Source organism: Mytilus californianus, unplaced genomic scaffold (assembly GCF_021869535.1).
Source record: "Mytilus californianus isolate M0D057914Y unplaced genomic scaffold, xbMytCali1.0.p SCAF_10, whole genome shotgun sequence".
Taxonomy (NCBI): Eukaryota; Metazoa; Mollusca; class Bivalvia; order Mytilida; family Mytilidae; genus Mytilus; species Mytilus californianus.
This window is the reverse complement of record NW_026262582.1, coordinates 70,063,950-70,081,315: the sequence shown is the minus strand read 5'-3', so window position 1 is coordinate 70,081,315 and position 17,366 is coordinate 70,063,950. Positions and strand designations below refer to the sequence as shown.

At 32.5% G+C, this 17,366-nt stretch overlaps 1 protein-coding gene across 5 annotated transcripts in view; it reads right to left on the bottom strand.

The window, feature by feature from the left end:
- The window catches only part of LOC127718437 (uncharacterized), a 68,473-nt gene that overhangs the window by 35,273 nt on the left and 15,834 nt on the right, over window positions 1-17,366 (bottom strand). For 3 of the 5 annotated variants that reach the window (XM_052224458.1, XM_052224456.1, XM_052224454.1), the window contains exon 3: window positions 4,816-5,134. In XM_052224458.1, coding sequence (XP_052080418.1) covers window positions 4,816-5,134 — 319 coding nt within the window. Of the gene's footprint in view, window positions 1-4,815; window positions 5,208-6,607; window positions 6,717-7,143; window positions 7,284-17,366 lie in introns of those variants that run through there. The other 2 variants (XM_052224457.1, XM_052224459.1) reach the window with 2 other exon arrangements.

The window sequence follows — 17,366 nt, the reverse complement described above, 5'->3', positions numbered from 1 at the left end:
ATACTACACAATGGTCTTCAGTTAACTTAAATAGTTGTAGTAGTGATACTTATGGGAGCTTACGACATATACTACACGATGGTCCTGAGTTAACTTAAATAGTTGTAGTAGTAAAACGTATGGGATCTTACCACATATGCTACACAATGGTCCTGAGTTAACTTAAATAGTTGTAGTAGTGATACTTATGGGAGGTTACCACATATACTACACAATGGTCCTGAGTTAACTTAAATAGTTGTAGTAGTGATACTTATGGGAGCTTACCACATATACTACACGATGGTCCTGAGTTAACTTAAATAGTTGTAGTAGTAATACTTATGGGAGCTTACCACATATACTACACAATGGTCTTGAGTTAACTTAAATAGTTGTAGTAGTAATACTTATGGGAGCTTACCACATATGCTACACAATGGTCTTGAGTTAACTTAAATAGTTGTAGTAGTGATACTTATGGGAGCTTACCACATATACTACACAATGGTCCTCAGTTAACTTAAATAGTTGTAGTAGTGATACTTATGGGAGCTTACAACATATACTACACAATGGTCTTGAGTTAACTTAAAAAGTTGTAGTAGTGGTACTTATGGGAGCTTACCACATATACTACACGATGGTCTTGAGTTAACTTAAATAGTTGTAGTAGTAATACTTCTGGGAGCTTACCACATATACTACACAATGGTCTTGAGTTAACTTAAATAGTTGTAGTAGTGATACTTATGGGAGCTTACCACATATACTACACAATGGTCTTGAGTTAACTTAAATAGTTGTAGTAGTAATACTTAAGGGAGCTTACCACATATACTACACAATGGTCCTGAGTTAACTTAAATAGTTGTAGAAGTGATACTCATGGGAGCTTACCACACTTAACTACACAATGGTCTTGAGTTAACTTAAATAGTTGTAGTAGTGATACTTATGGGAGCGTACGACATATACTACACGATGGTCCTGAGTTAACTTAAATAGTTGTAGTAGTAAAACGTATGGGATCTTACCACATATGCTACACAATGGTCCTGAGTTAACTTAAATAGTTGTAGTAGTGATACTTATGGGAGCTTACCACATATACTACACAATGGTCCTGAGTTAACTTAAATAGTTGTAGTAGTGATACTTATGGGAGCTTACCACATATACTACACGATGGTCCTGAGTTAACTTAAATAGTTGTAGTAGTAATACTTATGGGAGCTTACCACATATACTACACAATGGTCTTGAGTTAACTTAAATAGTTGTAGTAGTAATACTTATGGGAGCTTACCACATATGCTATACAATGGTCTTGAGTTAACTTAAATAGTTGTAGTAGTGATACTTATGGGAGCTTACCACATATACTACACAATGGTCCTTAGTTAACTTAAATAGTTGTAGTAGTGATACTTATGGGAGCTTACAACATATACTACACAATGGTCTTGAGTTAATTTAAAAAGTTGTAGTAGTGAAACTTATGGGAGCTTACCACATATACTACACGATGGTTTTGAGTTAACTTAAATAGTTGTAGTAGTAATACTTCTGGGAGCTTACCACATATACTACACAATGGTCTTGAGTTAACTTAAATAGTTGTAGTAGTGATACTTATGGGAGCTTACCACATATACTACACAATGGTCTTGAGTTAACTTAAATAGTTGTAGTAGTAATACTTAAGGGAGCTTACCACATATACTACACAATGGTCTTGAGATAACTTAAATAGTTGTAGTAGTGATACTGATGGGAGCTTACCACATATACTACACAATGGTCCTGAGTTAACTTAAATAGTTGTAGTAGTGATACTTATGGGAGCTTACCTCATATACTACAGGATGGTCCTGAGTTAACTTAAATAGTTGTAGTAGTGATACTTATGGGAGCTTACCACATATACTACACAATGGTCCTGAGTTAACTTAAATAGTTGTAGTAGTGATACTTATGGGAGCTTACCACATATACTACACAATGGTCTTGAGTTAACTTAAATAGTTGTAGTAGTAATACTTATGGGAGCTTACCACATATGCTACACAATGGTCTTGAGTTAACTTAAATAGTTGTAGTAGTAATACTTATGGGAGCTTACCACATATACTACACGATGGTCCTGAGTTAACTTAAATAGTTGTAGTAGTAATACTTCTGGGAGCTTACCACATATACTACACAATGGTCCTGAGTTAACTTAAATAGTTGTAGTAGTGATACTTATGGGAGCTTACCACATATACTACACGATGGTCTTGAGTTAACTTAAATAGTTGTAGTAGTGATACTGATGGGAGCCTACCACATATACTACTCAATGGTCTTGAGTTAACTTAAATAGTTGTAGTAGTGATACTTATGGGAGCTTACCACATATGCTACACAATGGTCCTGAGTTATATATTCTAGGTGACGCAGTTGTGTATCTTTCTTATTTTATGTTATGTTATATTTGTATTTCTGTAACTGATTAATTGTGAACTTTGCTTTATTAGTGCTTCGTTGAACATGATTACTTGATTATTTAGACTCCCTTACAACACCTTCTTATCAAGAAAAAGGGTTTTATTTTGAAAAGACATCAGAACAATAGTTTAAGTTAGAGACACAATGGATAAGCGTTCATTCATGAAATAGCTTATCCATTGTTTCTATAATACGTATCTACGTCTTCTTTTAACGCGTGGAGCCAATTGCATGGCATACATGTAATCCTCGACTGAATTCATCAGTATTTTGAAGTTGTGTTTCAGTTCGATGGATTTAGGCTCTCGATATTTTGTACCTTTTGATAACATTTTTCGCAGAGAAGTGTTATTCACTATATCTAGGACGCCAGTAATAACATGGCGAGCCGGACTTTATATAAATGTAAATTTAGCACAGGTGCAATCAGGAGGTTTAGACTTGAAGTCGTCAGTATTGAGATCCTACAAAAGATTTTGTAATTGAAAATTCAAACCTTCGTCAAATATGTGAAACGTTTGGCGCTTAAAAATCAAAGGTGTCAACACAAATAAAAAAAAACAAACTATAAAAGTTCTATTTTTGCCTAGGGAAGTTGAAAGTTCTGATGCGTACAAGAAATTTCTTAAAGAAGTACATATCTAAAAATACTAAGCTGCATGTAGTCTTAGGATGGATCCCTAACAGTAGAAGCATCTAGGTAGAAGTAATAACAATGCAACATACATATGTCAAAAGTTAGTGTCATATGAAACTTCAAAATTAAAAAAAAAAAGTTGAACATGTTTTATATACTTTGATGGCTACGTTTTACTATAAAAGAAGTGAACGTGAACATTTTTCTTCAAAGAAAATCCTTAATATCATCAAAATCTTCATAAATGTTCCGATATTGAGTTGATTCCCAGACACTAATTCGCCAATATTGTCCCGTATGCAGTGACCTTAACTACGGGACCTCTGGTTATATCTTCGGCCACCGCACAGCGCAAGTGCGAGGGGAAAACCGTGATGAAAGAATATAAACACACGTGCTCTTGAAGGTAAATAAAAATAATAGATTCTTTAAAACAAATTTAATACTACAAATCATTCAACACTTCTCAAGGAATAATTTAATTAACAAATAGGAACGCATGAAAAATATAAAAACAAATATCATGGCTCTTTCAATTCACTTATTTTTCACGCTTTCCACGTGCTTTGTTTTTATTGTTTATCATTGTCACGATCTGGTAAACTTCGGCAACACACTCGAAAGTTAATTACCTTGCGATCAACAACCACTGAATGAAATATTATTTGTTGATAATACGTTATAGATGTGTAAAAGATATAAAACAAGTGCATGTAAGACTAAGTTAAGTATATATGCATGCATTGTTTCAATAATTTCGATAACATTAAAATTTCAAGAAACTCGTTTCATATGACTTTACGATTAGACATTGCGAAAAACAGTGTTGTCATACCAAAAGAGGTAAACACTAATTGATATCTAATCAAAAATATCTTTTGAAGAATATATGTCAACAAAAAGTCTCGACTTATTTCTCGCGATTTTATTTTCGTTTTGCATGTTACCCCGCTATTATTGACACGTTTGTAAAAAAAAGCACTTAATCGGCTTTTGCTGTTGTACCATATGCCTGTAAACGAAAGAAAAACTAAGTTTATTGTAAAAAGTATTTAATGCAAAAATTTCTTATTTTTAAAAGTTTAAACTACGAATTGATTTAATGAAAGGCTTTTATAAATATTTCCGTTAATCCAATGGATAATACTCGGCAATCTCTATCGGCCAATGTAATTGTCGTTGTTTCTGCACATCGAAATTTCTAATGTTAAGTTGAATCTCGTAAACGCGCAATTTGAATTTTTCAATATAATTATCTTGATGTATTTCACAACATCTCATATTTATACCTGGATTTTGTTCTAATTCAGATATCAGGGATCTCATAAAGTCTTTAGAATTTTGCTTGCTGATGGCAATTATGCCAATACGCGATATTGTTTCGTTATGTCCAGTTACTGGCCTGACCCTATCGGATATTTTCTTCCTACAACCATTAGATTCCCCGTTGTCAGTAACTGGCCTGACCTTATCGGATATTTTCTTCCTACAATCATTAGATATCCTATTGTCAAATCGTTCTTGATGGTTGCAAGTTTCAATAGTAAATTGATACATTCGTTTGGTGTCCCAATGTGTTGGCCGCAGTTCGATATTGTTTGCTATTTCCGCTTGAAGGTCCTTATATTCCCTGCAAAGGAGATAATCCTTGGTTCTTAGACTATTGTCAACTTCCCCCTTAGATTCTACTCCAATTTTATATCTACCTAAAACATTTCCCTTCTTTTTGGCAATTTCAACACACAATAATTCATCTTCAGCCTTCACAATGACTTGCTCTTTTTTCCGAATAGGAAAGGCATTGCAAATTCTTTGTGTTTTAGTAATTATTGTTACATGAATTGTTTTTTTGTCAGCCACTGGGCTAAGCTTTAAATTTTCCGTAGGCAAAATTTTGATAAAGCCATGATCTTTTGGCCATTGCCATTCAGTTTCCTCGTTGGTAAGTACACCTTTCCTCGCATCACAATCTTCATGTTTGATTCCAATACGTTTATCTACGGTCAGTTCTTTATTTCCAATGACCTTGACATATACAATTTCCTTTGATTCATTTAATATGAATACCATAGCTGCATCTGGTGGTTAGTTTTACTCACTGAAATAATGACTTTTGTATAATTGACAAAGCACAAGCAATATATCTGAAAATATTAATCAAGTATTTTGAAGCATATTTATTTAATAAATTAAGTAATCAAGAAATTTACTCATCGTAAAATTTCTGAATTATCATGAAAGCCAGTTCCATATTCTAAAATAACCGAGCATAAAAGCCTTAACTTATTTTTATACCGTATGGCCGGGTTTACAATTGATATTAAAAAGGGAATTCAAATAAATTTCAAGATATAATATAAAAGCCGTCATCAATATATAAACCTCTGTTTAACCTAACTTGTCGTCCTGAAAATCATACAACACTGCTTTGAGACAGGAGCACAACTTAACACATGTTACATCGACGTCACATTGTGCCGGTTGAGGTTAAAACACCGTCACAATGTGTTAGAGGAAGTTACCAATTTGGATTTAATCAAGCGTAAACTGTCCAAAAGAGGGTAAAAGACCAAAATATCAAGACAAACAGATTTTCGCATTTTCTACGTATAGATGTCGTACAATATCAGATCAACAACAAAGCTTCACATTGTTCCTAGTGAATTCTATTTTTGGACATCAATGTACAGAAAACATGATATAAAGATATTCACCATTGCCATAAAAAAAAATATATGTGCACGCCAGGAAGAATCTTTTATAAAGAAAAAAAAATATGTTTAATTCAAAACAGTTTCATGTATTGCACTATCACTCAATATATACTCCATAGATACTTGTTCTATAAATAATCAATACAACAACAAATTAAGGATGTTCGCTACTCTGTTTCAAAATAACAAGACTGTTATAAATTGATGGTATATAAATGAAGGAACTAAAAAAAGCAGAAAAAAATGAAGGGTTTGTTTTCGAGATATAAGCCATTGAACATTTGGCGGGAAATGATTCTCTCTAGATTTTTTGTACATTTAACATTGGCACCTTTTTTCTTTCAAAAACATTGAAAAAAAACAAGGATTTTATAAGATTTTCAAATATGGCTTTTAAAACTATATGTAATAAAATTATGAAAAGAAAAGTAGGGGTTAATGGACAAAATTTCTTAATGGTAAAACATGGGTAAAACCAGAGGATTTCGAATATCTGACAAAATATCAAAAACAAGAGGAGCGAACATCTTTAACATGTATAATTTACTTGTCAATAGAAGTCTTCATATTAATATATGTTCCTGAGAGAATGTTATTGTGACAGTATCTTCGATTTCTCAGTAAATTATGTTTCTGATATGCTGTTATATCATTTAAACTTGTTTAAATCGTTATATGCAGGTAAAAATGAGAAGAGCAGGAAATATGAGTCCTTATTCAACTCAGTTATGCTACAGTATTTGTTTGTTGGCAGATATTTAAAAAGAAAGAAAATGTTGTTTACCTCCAATTGACAGCTATAACAAAAGATGAAATGAAGATGTGAACAACTGCAGGTCACCCTATGGCCTTCAACAATGAACAAAACCCATAAGGTGTACGTGCTTCGGCATTGCATAATGTGAAACAGTTCAACAGAGAAAACCAACGAACCATAGTATACCCCGTCTATAGAAAAGAAAGAATGGTCGAAGATAGCAACGAAAGACAATCATGTTATGTGGGAAATTGTGCATAATCATTCAACCGTCATTTAAAATTTTCAAATTGGACGAAAAAAAAATCTATGAATTATCCTTTGTAATCACAAAACATCTTCACGCAAAAACATTTTCTGGACTAGTTAGGCACACAAAATTCATAGTTCCGAGTTTTATTAAAGTATTTAACAAAGTTATAAAATTGAGATAAAAATATTAATTCATAAACATATTCAACCTGTCCAAGTTTACAGCAGTCTAAAAACACAACTTAAAACCTTAATGTTTAGAATAATTTAACATATAATATTATTGATGATTAATACATAATCAAACTTACCAATATTTGGCTAAAACCTAGCAATTTGGTCTCAGGTGGATAGCATGTCTCCTTGTTTAAAACTTGTAACACATGTTTGATTATATCTTCAACACGAATTCAATAATTGTTTTGATTCAGATATTTAAAATTCTTTTCTTATTTCAAATTGACATGGAACAATCAAACCTACCTTGTTTAATTGTTTAACTGAATGGATCAATATATAAAAATAAAAAAATTCACATTGCAATCAAAATTATAAATCTCTTCTTGGTAAATTGGCTATATGCGATCTATTTTAAGGGTCTTTATAATAGTTTTTTTTTAACAAACCTTTGTATAAGTTTGCTTCATATTTATGTATTGCTGCCAAATAATTATAGATTACTAATAGTTTGATATTGATATTATCTAAGCGCTATGAGTACAATGAGTGCATGATAGGAACACGTGTTTTCTTTGTATTACTAGAAAACCGGAAGATGGTTCGGACCAAACTTATCAACGTCGGTTCATTCATTATGACGTCGGTGATATGTCCGGGTCAAAGTTATTAAGGCAGGGTCAACGTTTTTGACGTGACAAATAAAAAAGAAAATGGAAATGGGGAATATGTCAAAGAAACAACAACCCGACTAAAGAGCAGATAACAGCCGAGGGCTACATGTACCAATGGGTCTTCAATGCAGCGAGAAAATCGAGCACCCGGAGGAAATGATTTCAGCTTCTCAACTTTAACTTTCTATATCTGTTTAGCAATATCAAGGCGTCATATAGATACTTGATACGACAATTAAAACTTTTTATTCCCTGTCATGATTTTCTTTAAAGAGAATTGCTACCAAATGATATTACCGAACAAAGGTTTTATAGTGGTGAATTTGAAGATATTTTACAAAACTTGACTTTTTTGAAATACTGAGGCTTTTCTACTTCAGGAATAGATAACCTTAGCTGTATTTGGCAAAACTTATAGGATGTTTGTTCCTGAATGTTCTTCTCTTTCGTATTTTATGTTGGCCTTTTTAACCTTTTTTTTATTCGAGCGTCACTGATGAGTCTTTTGTAGACGAAACGCGCGTCTGGCGCAAATACAAAATTTCAATCCTTGTATCTATGATGAGTTTATTTACGGATACCATCACGAATTTGATGAATGTTATGAAAAATCAATTTCACAGATGACGACGGATATGTTGAAATTGTAATCCTGTCGAATTAAGACTTATTACCAAGTCTGTGCTTACATGGACAACAATGCTGGCCCCACATGTGGAACATGATCTGTTTTCCCTTCCGGACCATCTGATCTTTCCCTTGTTTTTACTATGGTTCTTTTGCTAAGTATCTAGTTTTCTATGTCTTTTGTTTTGACAACAGGTTGTAAGTTTTTTACTGACGTATGAGCTTGAATTTCTCTTTTGTGTATTCCTTCTCTCTTTTACAATATCCCGACTTTGTAAACAAGTGAAACTCCTAACACAAATACTGCTAAAACATAGTTATTTGGAAGATCGAGTGAAATTGACACCGTCTACATTATTGTTACGGTTACCATCACGAATTGGCTGACCGATACAACGTGCCGGTATCTAAACTCTTGCATGTCTTGTTTTTGCAGTCTTTAATCTTTAGAAACCAGTAAAGTCGTCTGATCCGTAATTTTACGGATTGTTTTCTATTTCTCTCTGTTTAATTTTGACTGAACGAAACGAAAGCAAAAGCACGAAACACAAAAAAGTCCAGGAGTTAGGTTCGAAATGAATGATATCTGAAATATCTCAATAATGAAGTTCTAGTCTTAGATGCATGAGTTTTTTAATAGTTGTTATTGGCTTTGAACTTGTAATCAGTAACTGTCTGAGCATTTTTGTTGTGGAGATGTATAAGTACCCTGCCACGCCCACTTTGTTTTTTTTTTAGATGTATTTCTGCTTTGCATCGATCCGTTGAGTTCAGCCTTTTGCAACTGATTTTTATAGTTTGTTCTTAGCTTGTACTGTTACACAACTGTTCCAGGTTAGGGGAGGGTTTGGGCGCTTTCAAACTAGTTTAACATCGCCACATTCAGTATGTACCTGTACCAAGTCGGGAGCCTGTAATTCAGTGGTTGTCGTTTGTTTCCGTATATTGTATTTGTTATTCGTTCATTATTTTGTACACAAATCAGGCCGTTAGTTTTATCGTTTGTATTGTTTTACATTAATGATGTCATTTCTGGGCCTTTTATAACTGACTAAACGGTATGATTTTATTCATTGTTGAAGGCCATAACGTAACCTATAGTTGTTAATTTCTGTGTCATTTGATCTCTTGTGGAGAGTTGTTCCATTAGCAATCATACCACATCTTCTTATTTTTATATATACTAGTAGAATAAATGACAACTAAATCAGCAGCTTTCATTAAGCAAGGCTAATACTTAGTTAAAGCTTTGATTCTCCTTTGCCATAAAATAAATCTAAAAATGTAAAAAATTTCAAGGACACAAGTTATGACACTTTTTCAATCGATTGATCCCTCCTCCCATCTGTTAATAATAAATCCCGCCTTAAAATAACAAGACAGTTGACAACATAAGTAATTTATATTCAAATTTAATTTAAATAAAAAAACATAAGTCAACATTTGATTTGAATACCGTGAATGATTTCTCATAAAGAAGAAATCGAGCCAATTTAATTATATGAAAAGGGGAGAAAAGTTTTGGGATACCAAGACCTATCGAAGTTCCAACGAAGAGCTTTAAGCATAATCAAAATATAGCAGTATAGAAAATAGAAAAGAAAATCAACGATACGTTAACCTAATGACATGTTTGGTAATGGTGGTCTCTTTTGATCCTTCGTTTTTGTTTTCGGTACATTTTTTGCATTATACCGTACTCAATTTCCACAGATTGATTTTGTTGTTTAAGATTCCCTTTTTTTGAATATTGTGGATATAGTTCTGCTTGAGGAAACTTATTTTTCTTCTCAATGTGATAATTGTTTACCTTCACACTATTGTCAGTTTCCCTTTCAGATTCAAGGTTAATAATGATTCTATATATTAATTTGTCCTTTTTTGGTTCATTTTGAACAAACAACAACTCATCCACAATGTCATTGCGGTTTGCTCGAATAGGAAGGGCATCACAAGCAATAGGTCTGTGTGATTTAATTGTCACATAGAATATTTTGTTGCCAACTACCGGTATAATCTCTAGTACATCTTTAGATGCAATTGCAGTAAAATCTTCAATTTCTGCACATTGCCAATCAGTTTCCTTGATGGCAGCAACGCCTATTCCTGTGCCACACCTGTGAACTTCAATGGCTATCCATTTTTTTACTGCCAATTCCCTATCTCGGGTAACCTTTACATATATGGTTTCATCTGAATCATTTTCTACCAATACCATAGCTAGAACTTTGATTGATTTTACTACTGTTGCCTTTATTTACTAATTTTGCTCGTGTTTGCTACTGTTGCCTTTATTTACTAATTTTGCTCGTATTTGCTACTGTTGCCTTTATTGACTATTGTTGCCTTTATTTACACTCTGAAATAAGAAATTTGAATGAATTACAGTCAATAATCAAAATATATGAAAGTGTAAACATTTATGGATTATAATTACTGTAGATTCATTATTATTCGTTGGCTACCAGTTTTCGGAGGTATATGGAACCACGAATTTAAATGTTTAATTTTTGATTTGACGGTCGCAAATATCTGTTTTACTTTCTCCGCTCCTCTCGACTAACTGACAATGGCAAATCTTTAATACAGTACTGTTATTTCATATTTTTTAATTGGTAATGAATACAATGAGAAGTATACATCAGATTAAAATTGCAAACGACTTAAGCCTTTTTTAATTTTTAAAAGATTAAAGTTCTAAAATTAAAGTATGTCTCATTTTATTCTACAGGGGCGAGACATTTTGGTTTTTTTATTTATCATCATACTTTCCCGATAAAGATTCATTAAAGTTTACAGTTTCAATGTGGTAATTGTTTGTTTGATTTCAATCAGAAAGACGAAATAAAAAAAATTGTCCAAATACGACTAATACTATCTAAATAGTGTTTTGAATAATTCATAATGAAAAATGATTCAGACAAAGTTCAACTCACTACATACAGTGACCTAAAGCTTGCATACATCCAAACTATTTGGTCTCCAGTTAAAAGTTTTTTCATTACCAATCATACCATATATCCTTATTATGATTTTAAACAGATGTTTGACACTGGTTGAATATTTTTAAAGACAATAAATACTTTAGTTCTTTTCTTCGTAACCATTGGCCTGGAATACTCAAACACACATTAATGAATTGGTATATACTTATTGCAATCAATATAATGAGGGTCTAGATTGGAGATCATTCGGTTCTGTATGCTCCATTATTTTTCTCTGATTTTTATTTATTTTGTACATTATCATCTATCGATTTATGACTTTTGAACAGCTGTATACTACTGTTGCCTTTCTTTATCTGTATTTATTTTGTGCTTTATTTTCTATTCTTTATATTTGAGCACCTACTTATTTTCTATTCTTTATTTATTATTTTTTCATTCTTTCTTTTTTTCCCCTTTTTATACACTCCATTCAGAATTCATGTTATTGGTTTCATTTTTTATACATTGTAACGACATGCAATAAATTTTGAAGTTCTTTTAAGGCTATTATTGTACTGAATACTGAGTTATCTAGTTATTTCGATTTTGTTGAATGCTGCGGAAGGTTTTATATAACTTAACAGTTTTATATAAAATTTACATTAACAATAGTCATGTCATTGCCGTCAAGTTTGACCGTCTACAGTTATTCTTCATGCCAACTTGTAGTTGATGTTGCTTACTTTTACAATCGATTGTGACCTACCGATGTAGACCTATCACCGAGTGTAAATTTCCGTGCAAGAGTATGTCTATTAACGTTCGTTGTAGTTAAACAACATCGGGTGGAAATAAATTACTGTTAACAATTCCGGGTCAATTAAGACACTGGTAAAAATAGTGATTAACTAGGGAAAAACACTTTACTTGAGCGTGAAGCTTTTCTTTTGCAAACATATGTTTATGTCCAAATTCAGTTAGAAGTATTATGTAACAGATTGAAAGCATGTTATTGATTATCTGAGAGAACGAAAATACCATTTCATCTTAAATATACTTTTATGTCGAATTCAACAAATAGTCTTTAATTTATTCTATTCATATATAAGAAAATGCACAATTTGCAAATAGTAAACCATTATAGGTCAAAGTACGGCCTTCAACACAGAGCCTTGGCTCACACCAGACAGCAAGCTATAAAGGGCCCCAAAAATGTTTTTAACATAATCAAGTCGATATAAAGTAGAATAATCGAACTTGTATGAACATGAACATCTTTCATTACACAGGAGAAAAATATAATAGAAATGGTATTAATTATATAACTTTATATGAAAACCTTAATTTAATTTTGATTGCAGATTTCAGTGTTCATAAAAAACCAAAGGTGCAATGCCTTGGGTTAGGTATACCTCGTTGATAAATCTGTCTAAAGTTAAATATCATCTGAGACTTAAGAGTGTATATAAAAAATGAAATATAAAAAAGAAGATGCGGTATGATTGCCAATGCAACTACTCTCTACCAGAGATTACGTAGAAGTTAACAACTATAGGTCACCGTACGGCTTTCAACAACGAGCAAAACACATACCGCATAATAAGCTATAAAAAACTCCGAAATGACAAGAGCAAAATAATTCAAACGAAAAAAAAACTAAAAGCCTAGTTTAATTATGATAAAATGAAACACCACAACATAATAAGGCAAAATCTGAACGCAATTCTTCATTTCAATTATATCACACATATCGAATTAATCCTATAGATTTGTCTGGTTTTGTAAACTATCATTACAGTTTCCTATGATATGACGTATGAATGTCATGGAACGTTCCAAATCTATGACCGACATCATGGAATAAATTCCAAAAAAAAAAAGATGATTAAGCCAATTATAAACTGGAAAATATAAAAAAAGTATTATTAGAAATTCAATTGACACTTTTTGAGAAAAGTTGCTGTAAATGAAATGTAGCAACTATTTAAAAGGATGACCTATTTAAAATTGAAACCAAGATACACTGACTTATATCCTCGATACCCCTTTGTTAATATAAGTATCTTAGATGAAAGGTAGCAACTATATAAAAGGATAACCTATTTAGAATTGAAACCAAGATAATTGATTTAAAGCTAAAAAATAAAACTAAGAATCCAAACATTTAAGAACAAAACAATCAGAAAGTTAAAAATATCACTCAATTTTTCTTTAGTTGGAGAAAATTAAAATATGGAACAAATTAACTGTGAATGAAGATAATAAATAAGTTGGGAACTAACATCATCGTTTTTATATTAATAGTGATACAGTGAACCTTTAACAATAATTCCGGCTAATTAACATTGTTTGTATTGAATTCATTGCTCATTTTGCATAGTGTAGATAAACCGCAATGTTTTAAATGATTAAACATAAAATATTATTAATGATTCATACAAAATCAAACTTACTTCAATCGGTGACATATGGTTGCTACACCCAAGTAATTAAGATAAGAAGTTAGCAATATCCTTTAACTCTACGTTCCGCTATATAGATGATGTTCTCTCACTAAATAATACAAAATTTGGTGACTATGTTGAACGAATCTATCCCATCGAACTAGAGATAAAGGATACTACAGATACAGTCAAGTCTGCCTCATATCTTGACTTACATCTAGAAATTGACAATGAGGGTCGGTTGAAAACAAAACTTTACGACAAAAGAGATGATTTCATCTTCCCAATTGTGAACTTTCCATTTCTATGTAGCAACATTCCAGTAGCGCCTGCATACGGAGTATATATCTCCCAATTGATACGATGTTCCCGGGCTTGTATTTCCTATCATCATTTCCTTGATAGAGAATTGATGCTCACAAGGAAGTTGTTAAACCAAGAGTTCCAAATGGTGAAGTTGAAATCATCCCTTCGTAAATTTTACGGACGCCATCGCGAGTTGGTTGACCGTTATGGAATAACCGTTTCACAGATGATATCAGATATGTTCCTTATGTCGTCACAACAATACCCTTTTCTTTTCACGAATGTGACCTACCCAATTAGACTATTTACCGGATTTGTAATAACATAAGCAACACGACGGATGCCACATGGGAGCAGGATCTGCTTACCCTTCCGGAGCACCTGATATCACCCCCAGTTTTGGTGGGGTTTGTGTTGCTTAGTCTTTAGTTTTCTATGTTGTGTCATCTGTACTATTATTTGTCTGTTTGTCTTTTTATTTTTGGCCATGGTGTTGTCAGTTTGTTTTCGATCTATGAGTTTAACTGTCCCTCGGATATCTTTCGTCCCTCTTTTTTGGTCTCAGTTGAATAGTCGTCATAACTCGAATGACATTCTTATTTTTTAAATTCTAAATATGCTTGTTAATATCGTAAACGGAACTTAGATATTTATGACAGTTATAATTATTTAACTTCCTTTCTTATTAATAATTGGCTCGAATCAACCTTCGTAATTGTCAACCTTCATGAATCAATATAATATTTGACTGTAATCAAAGCTATTGATCTCTTGTGTTTGTAATTTTGGTCTTGAGCTATATTTTCTTGATGGTGAAGTTGTGTATCTTTTTATTTTACTTTAGTTTTCCCGTTATTAGTTTTCATGCTATTATGTTTCTTTTGTTCGTATAACTTGTGACGTGCCTAGGTATTAATGCATCCTGCCATCGGGGGGTTTTTTATTTTTGAAATGTGGGCATTCCTGGTGCAGAAGGGACCTGAGGTGCGTTCGGACACAAAGGGCTTTAACAGTTTGCACTTTGTAAATACAGCTGTTTCACAAGCCACGCCTCTTTTGGGGAGTTATATGATATTCATAGATATGTTAATTTGTTAACGTACTGGTTCCCAGTTATGATCTCTGTGTTTCATCTCATAGAGACATATGAGAATGTTACCAGTATAGAAAAAATTGGAAGCGCCTAAAATTTAATTTTTAGGAAGTCCAAAAGTGGAGGTAGGGGTAGTACAGAATTTTAGTATAAGTTTAAACTCTTAGAAGTTCAGGGCATATAAATGTTGAAAATATGCCGCACAGCCCTATATTTTGACCTTTGAATAAAAGAGTAGTGCATATCAACTTTCCGTTCTGGGATATAATTTCCTAGTAAAATTGGCACAGTTTTAGCCGCAAAGGGAGTTCCTATGGGAAATTGCATTGTCTATATTAACAGACTTGCAACCTACAGTGTGTTTTTGATTATGTTTACCCTTGTATTTCTATTTACTTGATTTATACTTTATCGAGAAAGTATTTACTATATACGGTATTTTCTATCAACGTCAACAAACTTTATTTTGTTGATGACGTCATTGTTAAATTTACGTCACTGATGAGTCTTTTGTAGACGAAACGCGCGTTTGGCGTACAAAATTTTGGTTTTGGCATCTATGATGAGTTATAACCAACGACAATTTTTTTGTTGCCGTCTTTGTTAGATTTATTTGTTTCTATGTTTGAATTTTTCGTCAGTCTCTATGTCCGTGATGTATGTTAACACAGTTTTGACTGCTGGATCCCAATTATTGTCACCATAACCTATTATGTTTGTTTGGGTTGGTTACACTATTATGTCAATATAACGTAACTATAAACAACTGTCATACAAGTGGGAGGTTTATCTAGCTATACAACCAGGTTTAACCCATCATTTCCCTCGGAAAATGCCAATATATAGTCATTGATGTGGCAGTTGTTTTTCACTTGTTCCGTTGATTTATAACGTTTAATTTAGTCAGTTTTTATGAACTTCTCCTTTTTGAATTTGCCTTGGAAATTAGTATTTTTGTTATACTTTTTACCTTTTCACTGACAATTTTCTATTGCATTACTAGTAGTTTATTATTGAGCTGATCTGAGAATTATAAATAATATGCCTACGCAATGCCTATAGAAATAAGGAGAATTAATATAAGTATGAATGCCAATGAGACAACTATTCACCACAGTTTAAATGAAGTGGATGTAAGCAATTATAGGCAACCGTAAACCTTTAACATTGAGAAAACCCCATACCGTATAGTCGGCCATAAAAGGCCCCGTGAAAAATATGAAACAATTCAACTGAGAAAAATAACGGCCTAATTTATAACAAAACAATTTACGAAAACCAAATATGAAAGACATGAATCAACGACAACGACTGATCTATAGGCTCCTGACTTGGGCAAAGCACATATAGAATGTGGCAGGGTTAAACTTGTTGTGCCACCCCCTTGCCTGGGACATTGGGGTAACAGTACAACATACTGAAAAACACTATACAAATAAGTTGAAATGGGCTTAACTCATCAGATCGATACAATGCAGAAAAAACATTTAACAAAAACACAGACTAGACGCGGCAGGGTATTTATACATTTAGAAACAAAGTTCAGATCTGAGAGTACTCACAGTTACTGACAGCTATTTTAAAGCCAACAACTAATAAAAAAAATCATGTATATATTATGTATAAGGAACTATTTTCATATATCATTTGTACAATAAATCATTATTATTATTATTAGCGTATATTACAAGTTATTAAAACCTCGTCTTCGGTACTCCAAAGGGTACTAATTATGCACCACTACTGGCCGACTGGTTATTGTAAATGTGTTCCTTATTTTCACTTTCAAGTGTATTGATGACATATCTGTCATTAAATAACTCACAATTCGATGAGTGCTTACAACTCATATATCTCATACAACCCAGGGAACATGAAATAATGATTTTGGCGTAAGTAAAAGTTCTGATTCACGGAATTTATAAAAAAGTAAAAAAAACGTGATGATATCTACCTTCCAATTGTCAACTTTACATTTAACAGTTTCTACGTTACGCTCGTGTATGTTCTAAATTTCCTTATTCATATTTGTTATATTTGGATGACATGTTAGAACAAACAGTCGGCATCCCAATGGGAATCAACTGTTCTCTTCTTCTTATTCTAAAATGGTCGTTCGAAATATATGATTTCAAATATTTTCGATGCAATTCATATAAATACGTACTCCCGGAAGAGGATACTTACTATTCAATGAGTGGTAGGGATGATCCGCTGGAATAGTTAACTATTTTGAGCTTCATGTTATATGATAAGGCCGTGACAATAAATTGAATTATATTTGTT